Source organism: Lactuca sativa, chromosome 4, assembly GCF_002870075.4.
Source record: "Lactuca sativa cultivar Salinas chromosome 4, Lsat_Salinas_v11, whole genome shotgun sequence".
Taxonomy (NCBI): Eukaryota; Viridiplantae; Streptophyta; class Magnoliopsida; order Asterales; family Asteraceae; genus Lactuca; species Lactuca sativa.
The window spans coordinates 167,097,050-167,114,526 of NC_056626.2; the positions used below are offsets into that span (position 1 = coordinate 167,097,050).

At 32.9% G+C, this 17,477-nt stretch overlaps 1 protein-coding gene across 1 annotated transcript; it reads left to right on the forward strand.

Moving 5' to 3' along the window:
* The first annotated feature begins 15,305 nt into the window (after nt 1-15,305).
* LOC111908385 (transcription factor MYB26) lies at nt 15,306-16,827 on the forward strand. The gene is made up of 3 exons (XM_023904220.2): nt 15,306-15,447; nt 15,755-15,884; nt 15,994-16,827. The coding sequence occupies exons 1-3, from the start codon at nt 15,306-15,308 to the stop codon at nt 16,712-16,714; spliced, it is 993 nt and encodes a 330-aa protein (XP_023759988.1). The 3' UTR covers nt 16,715-16,827.
* Nucleotides 16,828-17,477: the final 650 nt, after the last annotated feature.

Here is a 17,477-nt window from a genome sequence, read left to right on the forward strand (position 1 = left end):
TTCCACTACCACCAAGTAGCCAAAAGAAGGATGACTAACTAGAGTTGTTGAGGGGAGCAGTGAGGGCACCTGCTCCAACCACTCTGAGGATTACTGATGGTCGTGAGGGATAAGTAGATGTTCCTGTGGTGAGGAGCCAATAATTATAGCCACAAGCCGATGAAATCCGAGTTTTACCAGTTGACATTGTAGGTATCTTCTCTATTCCTTCCTTCATGCTCTTATTATTTGTGTTTGTGATTATATGTTGTGTGTGAGACGTTATGTGTGGTTTATCTAAGTCTCTAGCTAGAAATTGGAATTTTCCTCATGATTGTTTACACATTTTATTTTGAGAATCTTCATATGCCATTTTGTATACCGAGAGCCATTCTTAATGAACATTCGGGTGAGCCGATTTTGGATTTTGATGTGGGAGGCATCAACCATCATCAGAACAAGCTTTAAGTAGGATAGAACCAACAGTCGATTCGATTTTTGATGGTATCAGCAAGGAATTCTACGAATCCACAAGGAGGGAATTTTGGGTTTGAATGTAGGATCTATATGGGTCTTTCGCGGTCACGAGGAAATAATGAATTGGTTTGATTGTAAGTGTAAGATTGGTTGCTATCAATTTCATACCTTCATAGTATGGACAACTCAGTTTCACATGGGAATTGCTCTAGTGCAAGTAGGTCATTGAATTGGTTGGGCACCCATTTCAATAACTGAGGTTTTGTTCTTTTTTAACCGATAAGTCGCCGAGCACTTGTAGTGGATTCATTGGAAACCATTTAGGAATATTGATCTTGTTGAGACTTCGAGGAGTATTCATCCAATTTTGGAAGGTGTATGTTCTATAGCATTGACTAGTAATGGAATGTTAGTTCTTGCAAGCTCAGGTTGTCGATAGCCTTGAGTAGTAAGGTTGCAAGATGGATTAGAAATATATATCAGTTTTGTGGTTGGAAGAGTTCGGTTGAATCCAAGTGGGGTAGAACTACTTGGATTAAGGGTTGCACACGGAATGGGAATTCAGGTTACCTTGCACATCAGTAGTGGCGCATGGTGGGTATGTGATTAGGTTCAGGTTGAGGGTTATGTTAGAGTCACAATACCTGTTCTTATCTGATAAAGGTTTTTGGACTCAAATCATGACCTAAACACTTGATTGGGGTACAGTCGAATAAGGCTTCGACCTATGATTTATTTTGATTGGATAAGGTGGGTAAATGCTTGTTATGAAAGTGTTGTACAACTGCGGGGTGGCCATAACATTCATTAGGTTAGCAGGTAGTGGTAGTAGTGTTGAAAGACTACGGAGTGGTAGTAGCATTCACTAGGTTAGTAGTTAGCGGTAGTAGTGTCCTAAGACTTTGGGGTGGTCGTATAATTCACTAGGTTGGCAGGTAGTAATAGCAGTTTTGTAAGACTGTAGGGTGCGTAGCATTCACTAGGTTGGCAGGTAGTGTAGTAGTGTTGAAAGACTATGAGGTGGCCCGTAGCATTCACCTAGTTCGTGAGCAGTTGAAAGGATGATGAGGAACTATGATTATGCTCTTAGTTTCCTCTAGGCGGTATTAGACCACGACAGGACGGGTCATGAGAGTATAGGGATGCCATAACATTCATGGGATTGAGGAAGGTTGTGAAACGTCTGGGGATGGTTGTGATGTAAAAATTCAGTTGGGCGACTAGAATTCATTTAGAGCATGGTAGATTATGTTGCATCTGTGTAATGGTTGGCTATGTTATCCCTGGTCGCATCAAAAGGGTTGTTGGAGACATTATGGAAATCAGGGTAGGATAGGTTTTCTAAATAGAACCTCATTCAGAGTCATGTGGTATGATTGTGCGTGAGGCTATTAGCCTCAGCAACCGGTTGGAAATATAGTATTTCGGATAATTGGTAGGTAAGTGTGAGGCTAGGGAGGCCTCGGTTAGATCAGAAATGTGATTATGAGGCAGCAAGATGAGCTTGGGATGGTACTAATGATTTAGACTCAAATTGGGAGTTGCCTTTGTTAGCGAGTGAAAGGTTTATGACAATGATGTTTGGTCAGGGATTATGTTTCCTAGCGGAATCAATAAGATAATTTAGGTTATGAAGGGTTTATGTTTGGTTTGTGTTGCGAAGTGGAGTTGTATTGGCAGTGATTGTAAATGGTCTTGTGCGTCGGGAAGTCAAACAAAGTATTAGATTTTTGGATTTCGAGCTGAGTAGTGATGGTTATTCTTCATATGTCAATATGGTCCTTTCCAAAAATCTACACCGTACTTTCAACTGTCCATGAGCAATCAATATTTGGTAAACCTTAGATTTTCCTCTACAATTGCTTAATCAATTTTAGTCATATCCAATTCCAGACCTTTTCCCCTCTTAATGCCCTAGGAATTTGGAAAATTTAGAAAGGATAAATATTATAGCACATGTAATTGATTCTATATCTGAAGCATATGGGACACGACTCATGATGTCTCACATAAAGACATGATCCCAGACCAGTCTTTGCTACAATATTTTTAATTTGCCATGTTTTCATAATTCGACTATGAAGAGGGATGCCGTAATCATAATCGAATTTTGAGAACGCAATATATATAGAATTTCCTTAATTTGAACCATTCCAACATAAAATTCACACACACACACACACACACACACACACACACATATATATATATATATATATATATATATATATATATATATATATATATATATATATAAATCCTTGAATAAAGATGATTAAAATCTCAGTCTAAGCTTTTAGAATTGAAATAAAGTATAATTTCCTCTCCCTTAATTATAGCAAAACAACTTTTCCCAGTTGAAACTTTTGTTTTCTATAATTAACATTGCTAACTTCCAACATTTATCATAATTATCATGCTCCCACTAACATGATAATTATTAGCATAACACTTATGCTCCCACTAGCTTTGACTTGTACTCAGAAATCAGCTGAACTTCTAGAAATCAATACTTTATTGACTTTTTAACCAAAGTTCAGATTTCTGATACGAGATACTTTGATAAAACTTTATCAAAATCATACACTTTTCCTTATATATATATCACATGTGTGTCTAAACAATTTTATAACTATGAAAAGGGATGCCGTAATCATAGTCTTAATTGTTTAGACATTTTCCATTTCTCACAAGTCCATGTTAGTGTGTCGGTTAACCATACACACTGCACTAACGACTTGGAGAATGAAAATATCACAATTTCTATCTACTTAAAATTTACTCAGCGAAAGCGTTTCCTCACCATCATTTTCATGAATCGAAGAGAAACCTTATGGTTAGTGAGAAACCCAAACTCATATAGACTAACCTTGTGCAATCTTAACTTCTTTCCACCTGACATCACAATGGTCTGATATTGCTTCCAAGTAGTTATGCAAACAACTGAGAACTTGTAGAACTCAGATGCATAGTCAACTTTAAATAGAATGGGCACAAAAATAGCAATATGTCAACATGATAGGTTACAAACCTCAAGTCGTGCGCTAGTGATAAACTACAGGTTTTATTCTTGATCAGTTTTGAAACTCTTTCAGGATCTTTTAGACTCCCACTGCCCTCTTGACATATAAGACTCTCTTGCCAAGAACCATTCCTTGACAAACAAACATTCAAGAGATAGTGCGGATTCTTATCAAGATAAACACTTCTCACAATTGGCCTTAGTTGGTCTTTGTTTTATCCAAAACATCACAACTTACCAATTTCAAATGTACAAGAGTGGAAATCATTTTACTCTTATATTTGACAAGTGTTATAAACCTTCTTTAAGATGTGTCACTCAAGTTACAATCTAGGAGTATGACTCTATGAATTGTTTTGGAATGAAATATGACTTATCTTCTTGATTTAACCATTTCAACAATTCATGATTCCTCTTCTTAGCCATAGGAATGCACTAAGATGTCCTTAGAGGACCAATTTTGATGTGGTTTCTTAATCATTAAGATGATCACAAAACATGATACTAAAGTACACTCCCATATTTTCAGATTTGAGAAACTTTTATCTTTCTGCCTAATTTGATTCTTCTCATTCGTTCTGCCATACATCGAAACTTTTCTAATGTTTCAGAATTATACTTAAACTTGTAAGTATAACCATATTTACTAAAATTTAGTAAGTCATAACGAATAGTCTTATCGATCTTTGTGGTGGACTTAAATAGTGCACAAGAATGTGTACTCGACCCCTTAGTCCTTCACTTGAATCACATATACATGTGAACAAGGAATTAGTCTTAATTTCCCAAAGATGAAAATTCTCATTCATCAGACAATACAACTTGCATGATTCCATGTTTCGTTCTAATTGAATCAAATTCATATTTCCAATATTGCTAGAAACATACAAACATCAATTTTCCATAAATGCCATTGCAAGGAGATATAAAATAAAACAAAACAAAATTTTATTTATTTATAAAGTGTGGAAAAAACTTTTTCCTTACAATGCAACTTTAAATGAAAACTATGCTATTACATATTTCCTAGCAATTTATCATAATTCCTAAGCAGTAGCTCAAAAATCCGATCTTCGAACCATGCGATTGAAATCCATCTTCGCGATCAGATTCAACATACTCTTCATTTTAAGCTTCCTTCCCTTTGATTAATCCTGCAAAACATCAAAATCCAACCTAGTCGCATCATGTATTGAGAATCAACAATTAGGAACTTAACAGAGTTAGATAGTGGACTTACCTGAAGCAGAGTCAAACTTTTTGATTCTATCTTCTCTTAGATCTTTCAGGTAGTTAGGGCAGCTTTGCAACCAATTCCCCTTCTCTTGGCAATGGCACATATAGACTCTTTGGGAATGGCACATGGGACTATCACAAGCTTAGCCTTTCCATTTACCTTTTGGTCAATCGGGTTGACCAAGGCCGATCCTTTCCATTGGGAGGAGAAAGCATTTTTGGACTTCCAATGTTTCCATTGTCAAAGCCCATGGAAGTTTGACAAACAAACCTTCCACCCAAATTTGCTTGACCATTGCGCCAAATCATTTCTGATTCAGCAACAACAAGCAAATAAGAAACATCTATTAGGGTCATGTCGTGATCTGTCACATAGTAGTCTTTAATGAACTCACTATATGACTCAGGAAGTGACTAAAGAACTCAGTCAATAGCCAACATCCTTGGGACAACGACACCCAACATTCTCAACCTATCAATGTGTGACTTCATCTCTAAGACATGAGTACACACAAGTTTCCATCTTTATGTTTCATTGCAAGTAGGGCTTGAGTGATCTTGAACTTTTCAAGTCTTCGAGCTTGTGGGTCAGGGAGAATAATTGGAGGAGGTGGAGGAAGAGAAGTATGATTTCCATGATCCAATCACGGGACATCATCTTCATTAGGAAAGCTTGTTCCAAGAGATTTGGGAAGATCATAATTGTCTGAACCAGACATCTACAATGGGAGAAATTCAAGTTAGTTGATTTAAGTCCTTAATAGAACACCCAATATGAAATATTAAGGATAGGATCCAACACAATATTTTATAACTTGGAAAAGGGATGTCGTAATCCAAGCTATAAAATATTTGAAGGTAGGCGAATGACGATTCACCAATTTCCACCATGAAAAATGAAATATGAATTAGGTTTTAATTGGTTTGAAACTCCTAGATCTTTTGAGATTCATTGAACTTTTCAATGGCATGTTTAAATCTCGATTGTTTCCTCTCAACTTTGAGACTGGGATGTCGAGGATCACAAACAAGGTGTGAATAACCATGCAAATTAACTTGGTGCTCTTAATTTTTATCACCTAATCGATGTGCCGGTTAACCATACGCGCTCCACCGATCTATGATAAACCTTAAGCCACCATTTTCCAACCTTTTTAAATCCAAGTTAGTGTGCCGGTTAACCACACACGCTCTACTAACGACTTAAGCAAGGTGCAAAGTGTAATTTCATGGGTTAGCACCAAATTCACATTTTCCTAAAGTAACTAAGATTGAGAATTTATAAAACATTTAGTTACTTTATAATAATCATTATACTTTTAATTAGAATTAAATTCATTGTCCTACCCATACAACTAACGACCCTCAACCAGTCAAGCAAGCGGTGGGTGAGAGTGGACACCCATTAAGCTACCATTTTATAGGCAATAACCTTATACCCCCTTTATAGACTGGCTTCGTTAATGAGGCCTACTAATAATAAGACTGACTTTGTTCTTATGCATATATATATATATATATATATATATATATATATATATATATATATATATATATATATATATATATATAACTACTAACTATTAATATTATAATAGTATAAGGGTTGAATTTTAACTTTTAAAATTCTAAGTGTTTAACTTGGAATTAAAGTATTCATGGAAGGAAACTTTACAAATTCCAAAACTTGAGGGCAAGTTTTGAACAATTCAAAAAAACTTTTCAGTTCCATAACTTATGAGTTTAAAGTATTTTTAATGAAAAAACTCTTCAAGTTCCATAACTTGAGGACAAGTTATGGAAGACTTAAAGCATTTAAAAAAATGAGACTCTTCATTTTCATAACTTATGGAGATCTTATAAGTTTTTTAAAAATCATAAATGAGACTTTTCATATAACTTGAGGACAATTTACAAAAACACATTTTATAAACAAATCTTAGATCAATTTGGATCGAAAACAAATTATCACATAATTTTTCTAATAATCTAAACTAACTCATAAGAACAAGATAATTCAAATCAAACAATTTTTTATGTAATTAGCCAAACCATTAAACTAATACAAAACCTGAATCTATTGACAATTATCTTTTGAATTGGATTAGAATGATCATTACCACATCAAAAACAAGTTTATAGGTTCAAAAACAGCTTAGGGTAATGATTCTAGTCCAATTCCAACCTTAAAAGTCAAAAATATGTTGTCAGAGGCTGCTACTCGTCGAGTGTGTGAACCTACACGATGAGTAGGATGAATTTCTTCATGGACTCGGCGAGTCCACAGCCCAGACAGCAAGAAAATCGATTTTTCAGCTTTTTTCAGCATATTGCATCAAGTATATTTGAAAACAATCCTAGGTTCTAATACCACTGATGGGTTTTGAGCATTCTAACACTCCTATGGTGTACATGCAACCCTACAAACCTTGGATCTATGTTTTCTCGATTATACATGCAAATATTTAATATTCCAAGGTTTCATTCTAACTAACATAATATAAAGTATATACAATACAAGAATCTAGTAGAATGACATACCTTTTGATGGAGCTTGAAGTCTTGAACCTTTAAGAGCTTAGTGCCCCAAGTGTTGCACCTCAAATGGTTAACACAACACTAAAAACCCTTGGAATAACTTGAGAAGAAGGTTACTTAGGTTTACTCTTATGAAATTGGATTTGCCCTCTTGTATACTATGCACTAGTGCCCATTTCATGAACTAGGGACCTCTTTGTATAGTATGGAGGATTAGGGTTACATTCATGTAAACCCTAATACCCATGACCTTTCATTTCCATAGGATCTATGGGTTAAAACTCCATGGGTTATCCATGCAAGCTTAGTCCAACCTAAATGAACTTGGCCCATCATATATATATATATATATATATATATATATATATATATATATATATATATATATATATATATATATAGGGTTAAGTTCAAATGAGAACACTATTTAATGTAAGAACGTGAGAACACTACTTTATGTTACTATTCTACTATGAATTTAATATGTATAGTATTGTAGTAATTATAATTTGAATATATTCAATTTTATATTGCTATTCTACTATAAAATTTATATATATATATATATATATATATATATATATATATATATATATATATGTAGTAATTTAGTAAATTCTAAAGTGAATGTTAAATATGTGATTGTTCATACATTCGGTGATGAATAATGTCATAAAGTTATACATACAAAATTTTAATGTGAATATTAATGTGTGATTGTTCGTATATTTGTTGATGAATAATGCAATATCGTTGTATATACATAATTCATAGTAGAATAGTAACATAAAGTAGTGTTCTCACGTTCTCACATTAAATAATGTTCTCATTTGAACTTAACCCTATATATATATATATATATATATATATATATATATATATATATATATATATATATATATATATATAAGAGTCCATATTTAATTAGTTCCTTTTGATCACTAATTTAATTCTTGATCAATACTAATTAAATAATATGATTTCATATTAATATATTAGAACTTATAATATATTAATATAAATCATAAGTATCCTTTTACTCATTTTGTCTATCCAATTGTTCCGATGTCATGCAACCCAAATGGACCATGCTACTCTCGGGTCGAGTACATACCAATAATAGTTATGGGCTTAGACATCTAATCCAACAGTTATATGCTCGAGTATTGTTATGATCCGTTATATCAGTATCCTGGTAGATAGGATGTTATATGTTGTTATGATCCATTAGATCAGTATCCTAGTAGATAGGATATTATATGCTGTTATGATACGTTAGATCAGTATCCTGGTAGATAGGATGTTATATGTTGTTATAATCTATTAGATCGATATGTTTGTCTATAGACTGTTATGTGATTAGCTGATATATGTGCATATGTTAGATTGGTGGTTGAGGCTTATCTGCTTTGTGTGAAAGCTAATAGACCTGGGCATTCCAATCCGATGGTTGTGGGTCGTGAGTATTCCATCCCGATGATGATTGGACTCATAGTATGTGGGCATTCTAACCTGTTGGTTGTGGGCCTGAGGTATTCTATCCTAAGGATGATTGGACCCATAGTATGTTGGCATTCCAACCGGATGGTTGAGGACCTGGGGTATTCCAACCCGATGGCTGACAGGACCTATAGTATGTTGTTCGTGATTATATGTATATTGTTGTGTGTATGGGTATTTTGGGGCAACTCACTAAGCTTTGGGCTTACAGTTTCAGTTTTGGTTTCAGGTACCTCAGATGATCGCGGGAAGGCAAAGGTGTGATCGTACAGCTCGTCATGTTTATGACTTTGTTTCTGAGATACTATGATATTATACTATTTTGAAAACAAATTTTGTAATGCTTAATGGTTTGTTTTAAAATGTTTTAAATGGATTGAATTCTATGGTTGTTACACTCCAAAAATAAATTCCAAATGATAAATAATGTGAATCCGAAGACATGGTCTAGCAATGCCAAAAATTTGATCAGACGATCAAAAATAAGTGCCACGTCACATCGCCGAAATAATCTTTGTCTTAAAATAATCGCAAGTCCAAACTCAAACATTCACATGATCTGATCTGGATGCAAACACAAATGAGACATCCCAAAATGTAGAGTCTAAAGATAAATAATTGTAATCTGAAGAACATCTAGTAATGCCAAAAATTCGATTTGTGAAGACTAACAATCAGTGCCACATCATACTACTAAATCGATCTCCGTCTTCAAATATCTCTAACGTCAAAACTCAAATAATAAACTCAAAATGGATGCTTAAGATTCTCCCCCTATTTTTGATTGACCATGTAATAAAGATCATAAATAATCATGAAATCGGGCAAGAGAATACGTCAGATATGATGGAACATCGCACGCTCCCCCTTGATGTGAGCATCTACCCGTAAAAACGAGGATATTATTTTTCGCTCATGGGTAGACTTTGTAACGTAGTGTCGAACTAAACAAACACTATAGAATATATATGATAAACCCGCTGCCGAAGAACCATAAATGCTGAACTAAGGTAATGCTATTAACCGAAATGCAAACCCGAACTCCCATATGGTCCGAAGGGAGTAAAAATGAAAACCTTGAAAAAAAATCCAAACTTCGGAAAATATGTGGATCCGAATCTCTGAAGCACATAAATATGAGGCTGCAAATGCGAGTTGCTTGGCAATAGGAAGATCACACAAATAATAATCTAAGAACCAATTGTGTCTTCACTCATAATCAGCAAGAAGAATGAAGCCTTGAACCATGGGGCTAAAATTGGTGTTAAAAAATAATTAGTTTTAATAAAAAAAATAATGAGTTTTAAAAAAATAATTGGTATTAAAAAAAAAATAGTGGGTTTTAAGCATAAGAATGGAAAAGAATTAAATGGTTTGGTGAGGAAAGATAATATCAAGAAGACAATCATATGAACATGATAACATAATATGTGAGTAAAACTGTAGTGGATAGATAGAGAGATACAACATAAGAAATGAAGAACACTCATGGATGGGGAGAATCCCCACCCAAAAACTCCCTTTTTCTCTCTCTCTCTCTCTAACACACACACACTCTCTCTCTCTCTCTCTCTCTCTCTCTCTAAAGTCTACATAGTGTACACATACATACAAATGACCCTCACATCCACTTTATATACTAGTGGAGGGAATATGCTTTTCATAAAAGAGAATATTCTAACCTAATGAACACTCATCATTGTAGAGCATTTTCATGATCCAACAGGAGTTATATCCGATATAAAAATCCGGTTTGGTTTCAGACTTAACTAACGTTTGTATCACCACCAGGGGCTCTACCCCTTGGACCCAGTTAGGGGCAGTGCCCCTTGGCACCCCGTACCCAGGGGCGCTGCCCCCGGACTCCCGTATCCTGAGCTCATATTAATCACTCCAAGTGTGCACCCAACACATTCAATCTCAGTGATTGAAATAGAACTCTACCTATTTCAATAGTAATAACAACAACACTAAAATATGTTGATAACGATAAAATCACCAACACTAAAAACATGATATAGTCACACATCAAGAATATGTCATTAAAAATGTATGCAACTAAATGACATTTTGTTTGTAGTGTATCTTATAAGAATTTAATTAATACTGTTTAAAGATTATAATTAATTTTTACAATATTATTTGACAATGTTTATTTTATAGTTAATAATGATGACTTAAATATTTTTAACGAATTATTATGATATTAACTTTATTATGACAAATGTTGTTCATATTATTTTATTTTATGCATATAAGTGTTAAATTTATGTTATCTTATAAGAAATTACGTAATATGGTTTAAGTACTAGTTGACTATGTTTATTTCATAGTTAGTGACATTAACCTGGTATTTTTTTAACGAAATTTATTTGTTATTAGTGATGTATATAAATATATTCCTTCATAATGACATAAGAATTCACATAGTATATCTAATAATAGAGACATATTTGTAAACACCACACTTATTTTGATATTTCTATTACAACTCTTGTGTTTAATTTTAAAATTCTGTGTACTTAGGACATATAGTTCAAGAGTTCTTTTATGGTAATTAATTAGTAATGCGTAATGACTTTTGTTTTCCTTTTATTTTTATATTTTGCTACTTATATTAGTAATATAAAAGTAAGTTTTGCTAAAAAAACATTCATATATTTGAAGAGATTTTTAATTTAAATATGAAGACTTAAAAAAATAGTTTTGTTGAATCAAGATCAAAGAATGAAATTTTTGGTAGGATGGTTATAGATTTTTTATATACATATTTTTTTTAACGAATCAACAAAATAAATTATTAGATGAATAAAATATAAGATGATTCAAAAGAAAAAATTCTCAAAAAAAAAACCAATCATAATTTAGTTTTCATTAAATTAAGCAAAAAAAATCACTTTTACCGGATTTATATCCATGGTTATTAATTAGTAATAAGTAATGACTTTTGTTTTCCTTTCATTTATACATTTTGCTACATATATTACACTACAAGAATAATAAGTATTAGCCGCGACACAAGTTGCCGCTAAAGAGTGCGGTTGTCTCCACTAATGCTAATAGTGACATGTGTCGTGAGAAAAGGGTTGTCGATGTAGCCTCATCGCTAATGCTCCATATGTCGCCGATAATACTATATGTCATCGCTAATTCATCGTTGCCGCTAATACCATATGTCTCCGCTAATGCTTTGTAGCCACTAATACCTAAGTGTCGCTGCTGGAACATTTTCCTTTTTTTTTTTAAATTTAACATTAAAGTTATAAAAATTGCTATTACATGCATAAAAACTACTACAAATCTTAATTTTGCTGAAGTATTAATCCAAAATATTAGTCCTTACCTAATAAATAATCATCCAAACAAAGTGCAATAATATATCCAAAATATTAACTCAAACAAAACATTTCATAAAATCCTAAAAATATAGCTACTCGTCCTCATCACTTCCATCGTTTCTTTCGTTATCATTTTGTGGCGGCAATGAGAGAAAACCAGTCTTCCAGTGCTGCAGAACACGCCGAGTCCTTTAGTATTGTTTGCAGCACTTCCAAGTACAAAGAAAGCAAAATATATTTCCAACATATTATAATAGCATTGTACTTTCCAAAAATTACCAAAATAAAAAATACCAACATATCAAACTATAACCAACATGTCATTAAAGCATTCTACTTTCTAAATACACTTAAACATACATCATACACAATATATAGATTATAGCATTGTACTTTCCAAAAAATTACCAAACTACAAAATACCAACATATCATACTATAACCAAATTACATGATACACAATATTGTATATACATTATAGCATTTTACTTTTTTTTTTTTCAATTTTCCATTATAGCATTGTACTTTCCGAAACATTACCAAACTATAAAATACCAACATATCAAATTATAACCAAACTACATGATAAACAATATTGCATATATATTATAACATTATACTTTTTTTCCATTATAGCATTGTACTTTTCAAAAAATTACCAAGCTACAAAATACCAACATATCAAATTAAAACCAAACTACATGATACACAATATTGCATATTCATTAAAACATTGTACTTTTTTTTCATTTTTCTTTTATAGCATTGTACCTTCTAAAAATTACCAAAATACAAAATATCAACATATCATACCATAACAAACATATCGTTATAGCATTCTACTTTTCATTACAGTATTGTACTATATATTAAACAAACAATTACCAACATATCATTATAGCATCCTACTTTTTTTTTTATTTTCCCGTTATAGAAACTTTTTAACTTAAACTAACAATTACCTATGATTATGGTGGTTGTTGTGTCACCGGTTGTTCCTGATCGTACATAGACACAACCGTAGAAGGTTTATGCGAAATACCTCTAATATATCCGCGTCGAACACCCAATATTCTTTTAAAACAATTTTTTATATCACTTGGTGTTAGATTGCTTGCTTCCTTAGAACCTTGGGTTTGTTTATTGATTTCCTGGAGTAAAGCATTCTGCATTTTCAAAAAATGATAAAAATTAGATTACTAAATACCCATTGGCGATTTAAACACTTACATGAAAATAAAAATTAACCATTTACGTATTGCTGCTCGACTGCAGGACTACTTAATAACCCTTGGCGATTGGTATTAGCCTTATGAAATGCTTCGATTTGAGTGATATCCTATTTAACATTAAAAATTAGATTAAATATACTTTAAATAAATAGTTAAATATATCATAAATTAATTCTTTGAAACAGGCATTGCTATACGAGCTCGACCCCCCCTCCATGTTTACAACTTGTTGTTTTGCACATACTACTTTATTTGATGCCGAACACTTTAAAAATTCGGGCGTTTGAAAATCTTTTACTGCTTATGCCCAATTTTCATGTAACATACCCATAGGGGGGTTTTTTAGTGCCATTGGGATATCTGAAGGCCCTATGATACCCCTAAAATAAGTATAGGTTGTACTTTTCCGACCTCTATAAATTTTTGCAAGAGCTCCATCAATGCTCCGTAACAACTGAGCACGCTCGGAATCCAAGTTAACCTTATCCAAATCACACTTATTATAAAAATACAAAAAAGTTAGTTAATTTAATACCAATCACAACTAAACTTAAAATATTATCCAAATTACCTTTTTTTTTAAAGAGATATCCAAATTACCTTTAGATGCACAGCTGTTGCATTTCTTAAAGCGGGGGAAATATTGTACCAACCGGATACGTTGAAAGGGGTGTTCATCCGCATATACCTCCCAAACTCATGGGTAAACCAATTAGCAGGCTTCTCGACAGGGGAATATGTGATCTCCCTGTCGAAATCCAAATCCACGGGTTTTCCTTTATTTGCCCGTATCAACTTACCTAGCTCAATGTTTTTAGATAAACCCTTTTTTTTGGAATCTCAACTGAAAAATACAATTAAAAATATTAGTCATGATAAGTTATGATAAATTAATAAAAATAACTAATAAATATATCATAATAAGATTTACCATCCTATTTGTGCTGACCGCGATCAAATCCTACTGGAGGTGGTGGATCATTGGCTCCATCACCTCCATGTCCAAGACCCATAGCATCAACCATCATGGTAAAGAGTATCGCTCAAGTAAACATCATATGTATCCTGTAAAATTACAAGATGAACAATATAGAAACACAATATTTTGTTATTTAATAACATGGTACTTTAAATATTATATTGCTTTTTCTATTTAAACATTGTATTTTTGCATATGTTTTTTATTTATAGTATCATAATTTATTCTATTATAGCATTGTACTTTACAATACTTTTGGAAAGTACGATGCTATAATGGATAAAAAATGTTTGTGTATTTGTATGTAAATTGGAAACTATAACGCTATAATGGCAAAAAATGACAAAAAATAGTTTGTTCTTTACAAACTATTTTTTTCATTTTTTCCATTATATCATTGTACTTTCCAAATTACATACAAAGATATAATTTTCCTTTTACATTATGACATTGTACTTTTCAAATTATAGCATTATACTTTCCAAGTTGTATACAAATACAAATTAACTTTTTTTTTTTTTGTCATTTTTTCTATTATAAATTCACATATTCCATTAGTTGCTAGTGAGTGCAACTCACATAAATTCATGTAGACTACTACGAGTTGCACTTTGTCCATTAATTGCTAGTGAGTGCAATATTAGTCGATGCAATATATTTAATTTATTTTTCTGTTACATATTTAAATAATAATTAAACGTTTATGTTAAAGGACTTCTAAATGTATGAAAAAGCTTTTGTTATATATAAAGACAAATGTAGGACCAAATATAAGGGCTCAGACAACCTCTTTGTCTTCCTGCTCCTCTCTCAGTTTTGTCTTCCTGCTCCTCTCTCTCTTACGACTTACGAGCCTTTATTTTGCACTGCACTCAGTTTGAAATCATATTCTTATTAATCTGACTTTCAGAACAAGACTGTGATTGGCTGTGTGTATAATGCATGCTGTCGTGCTGCTGAATTTTTGAAGCTAGTCATTGCCTCTCTTCATAGTTCTAGAGAGAGATGGGACATGGAGGCGGACATACTTGCTGCAACAAACAAAAAGTGAAACGAGGGCTGTGGTCACCTGAAGAAGACGAGAAACTCGTCAGCTACATTACTTCCCATGGCCATGGCTGCTGGAGCTCCGTTCCTAAGCTTGCTGGTCTCTCTCTCTCTCTCTCTCTCTCTCTCTCTCTCTCTCTCTCTCTCTCTCTCTCTCTCTCTCTTGTTTTTTAGTCATCTCCGTTCCTTGACATGAAAATTTGAATCTTTCACTCGTCATATGCGTATATATCTTTAACCCAAGTACATCTGTGTTTATGTACCAGAGAGCCAACCAGTAACATTAGTTACACATATGCTCGGTTTTTATCTTTAATTTGTTTATTCAACAATTATTAATCAGTTTCGTTTGATTTCAACGTGTGAATAACTACATTATTATTTTTTATGGATTTTCTTTTAAGAAGGGCTCCAAAGATGCGGAAAGAGTTGCAGATTGCGATGGATTAATTATCTAAGGCCGGATTTGAAGCGAGGAAGCTTTTCATCCCAGGAAGCCACCCTCATAGTCGACTTACACCGAATTCTTGGAAATAGGTAGACATAAAATATATCTTTCATGATTTTAATGTATAATAATATATGTATAAAGCTGATTAAGCTTCTACTTAATTTTTTTTAATATATGTTTGTTTCGGTTCTACAGATGGGCACAAATTGCAAAACATTTACCAGGAAGAACAGACAACGAGGTTAAGAACTTCTGGAACTCTAGTATAAAAAAGAAGCTTCTTGCTCATAGCCACCTTTCTACTCATTCTCTTGCCACCACCTTTACAAACCCTAAAACCACCAACATTCATGCTGCTTTAAGTGGTGAACATCAATATTATGAGAGTTTATTTGATGCAAACCCTAATGTGCTCAGCCCATATCAACACCACATGAACCATGATCATGATCATCTTGTCCATGCATCACCAGCGGCCATTGGTCAACCACCGGTGGTCAATCTTGTTAAATGCTTCGATATTGACCCTACCCCTAATCTTCCTCCCCTTCCTCAATCATTCATAGTAAACTCATCTTCAGTTTTTGATCATGAGTTCCCCACGATGGAATTCTTGATGAACTCCTATGAACATAATACCCTAAAATCAGAGAATTACGACATCATCCTTGCCCAAAACTCCGACCATGACAATTCCATAATCCCATTTAAACTAGGTGATCAAACAAATAACATTGAATTGACCACCAATATAACTACCCAACCACTTGTGAACTCTCACGACTTGGACCCACCTGCAAGTTCTCAAACCGAGTACCTTGAAGCCTTCATTCCAAATTTCATATCTTCATCCTCTCCTCCCCCATCATTGGTTTTACCCCAATTTATGGTAAGCAAGGTAAGAAGCATAATGTGATTAATCAATGTAAATATGTTGGTTTCTAGACCAAGAGTAAGTGAGTAAACCTAAATATTGCTAGATTTAGTGCCATCAATTCAGAGGAGACAATGGTATATGTTTCTGATGTAATTCCCCTATGAAAAGAATGAAAACATATTTATTGTTTCCTCACATGTTCTTGAGATCTGCAATCAATATATATATATATATATATATATATATATATATATATATATATATATATATATATATATATATATATATATATATATATATATATATATATATATATATATATATATATATATATATATATATATATTAGGTGTAAAACTCGTATTACACGGATTGATTAAAAAAAGATTAAATATCAAAGGATAAACAACAAGTAGCTTTTAAAATAAAATTTTAAAATAAGATATGAAGAACACCTATTAATTGTAATTTACTGTTACCAGAAAATTACATATGAATATTATTTATTTTAAATTAATGAGAGATTAACATTTGGCAAAATGAATCTTCAATTATATATATATATATATATATATATATATATATATATATATATATCAACACAGTTGAGTGTGTGGGTGTGGGGGAGGAGGAGAGAGAGAGAGGAGGAGGAGGAGAGTATGTTAAAAGTAGGTGTTGTAGCTAGGTGGGGGACTTTAGATACAAATTTGGCTACAAGTTAAGAAGCATTTGAGTATAGGCTATTCATTTCCTGATTGATGCTAAATTAGATACAATGTGTAGAAAGAATGTCATGTGGTTA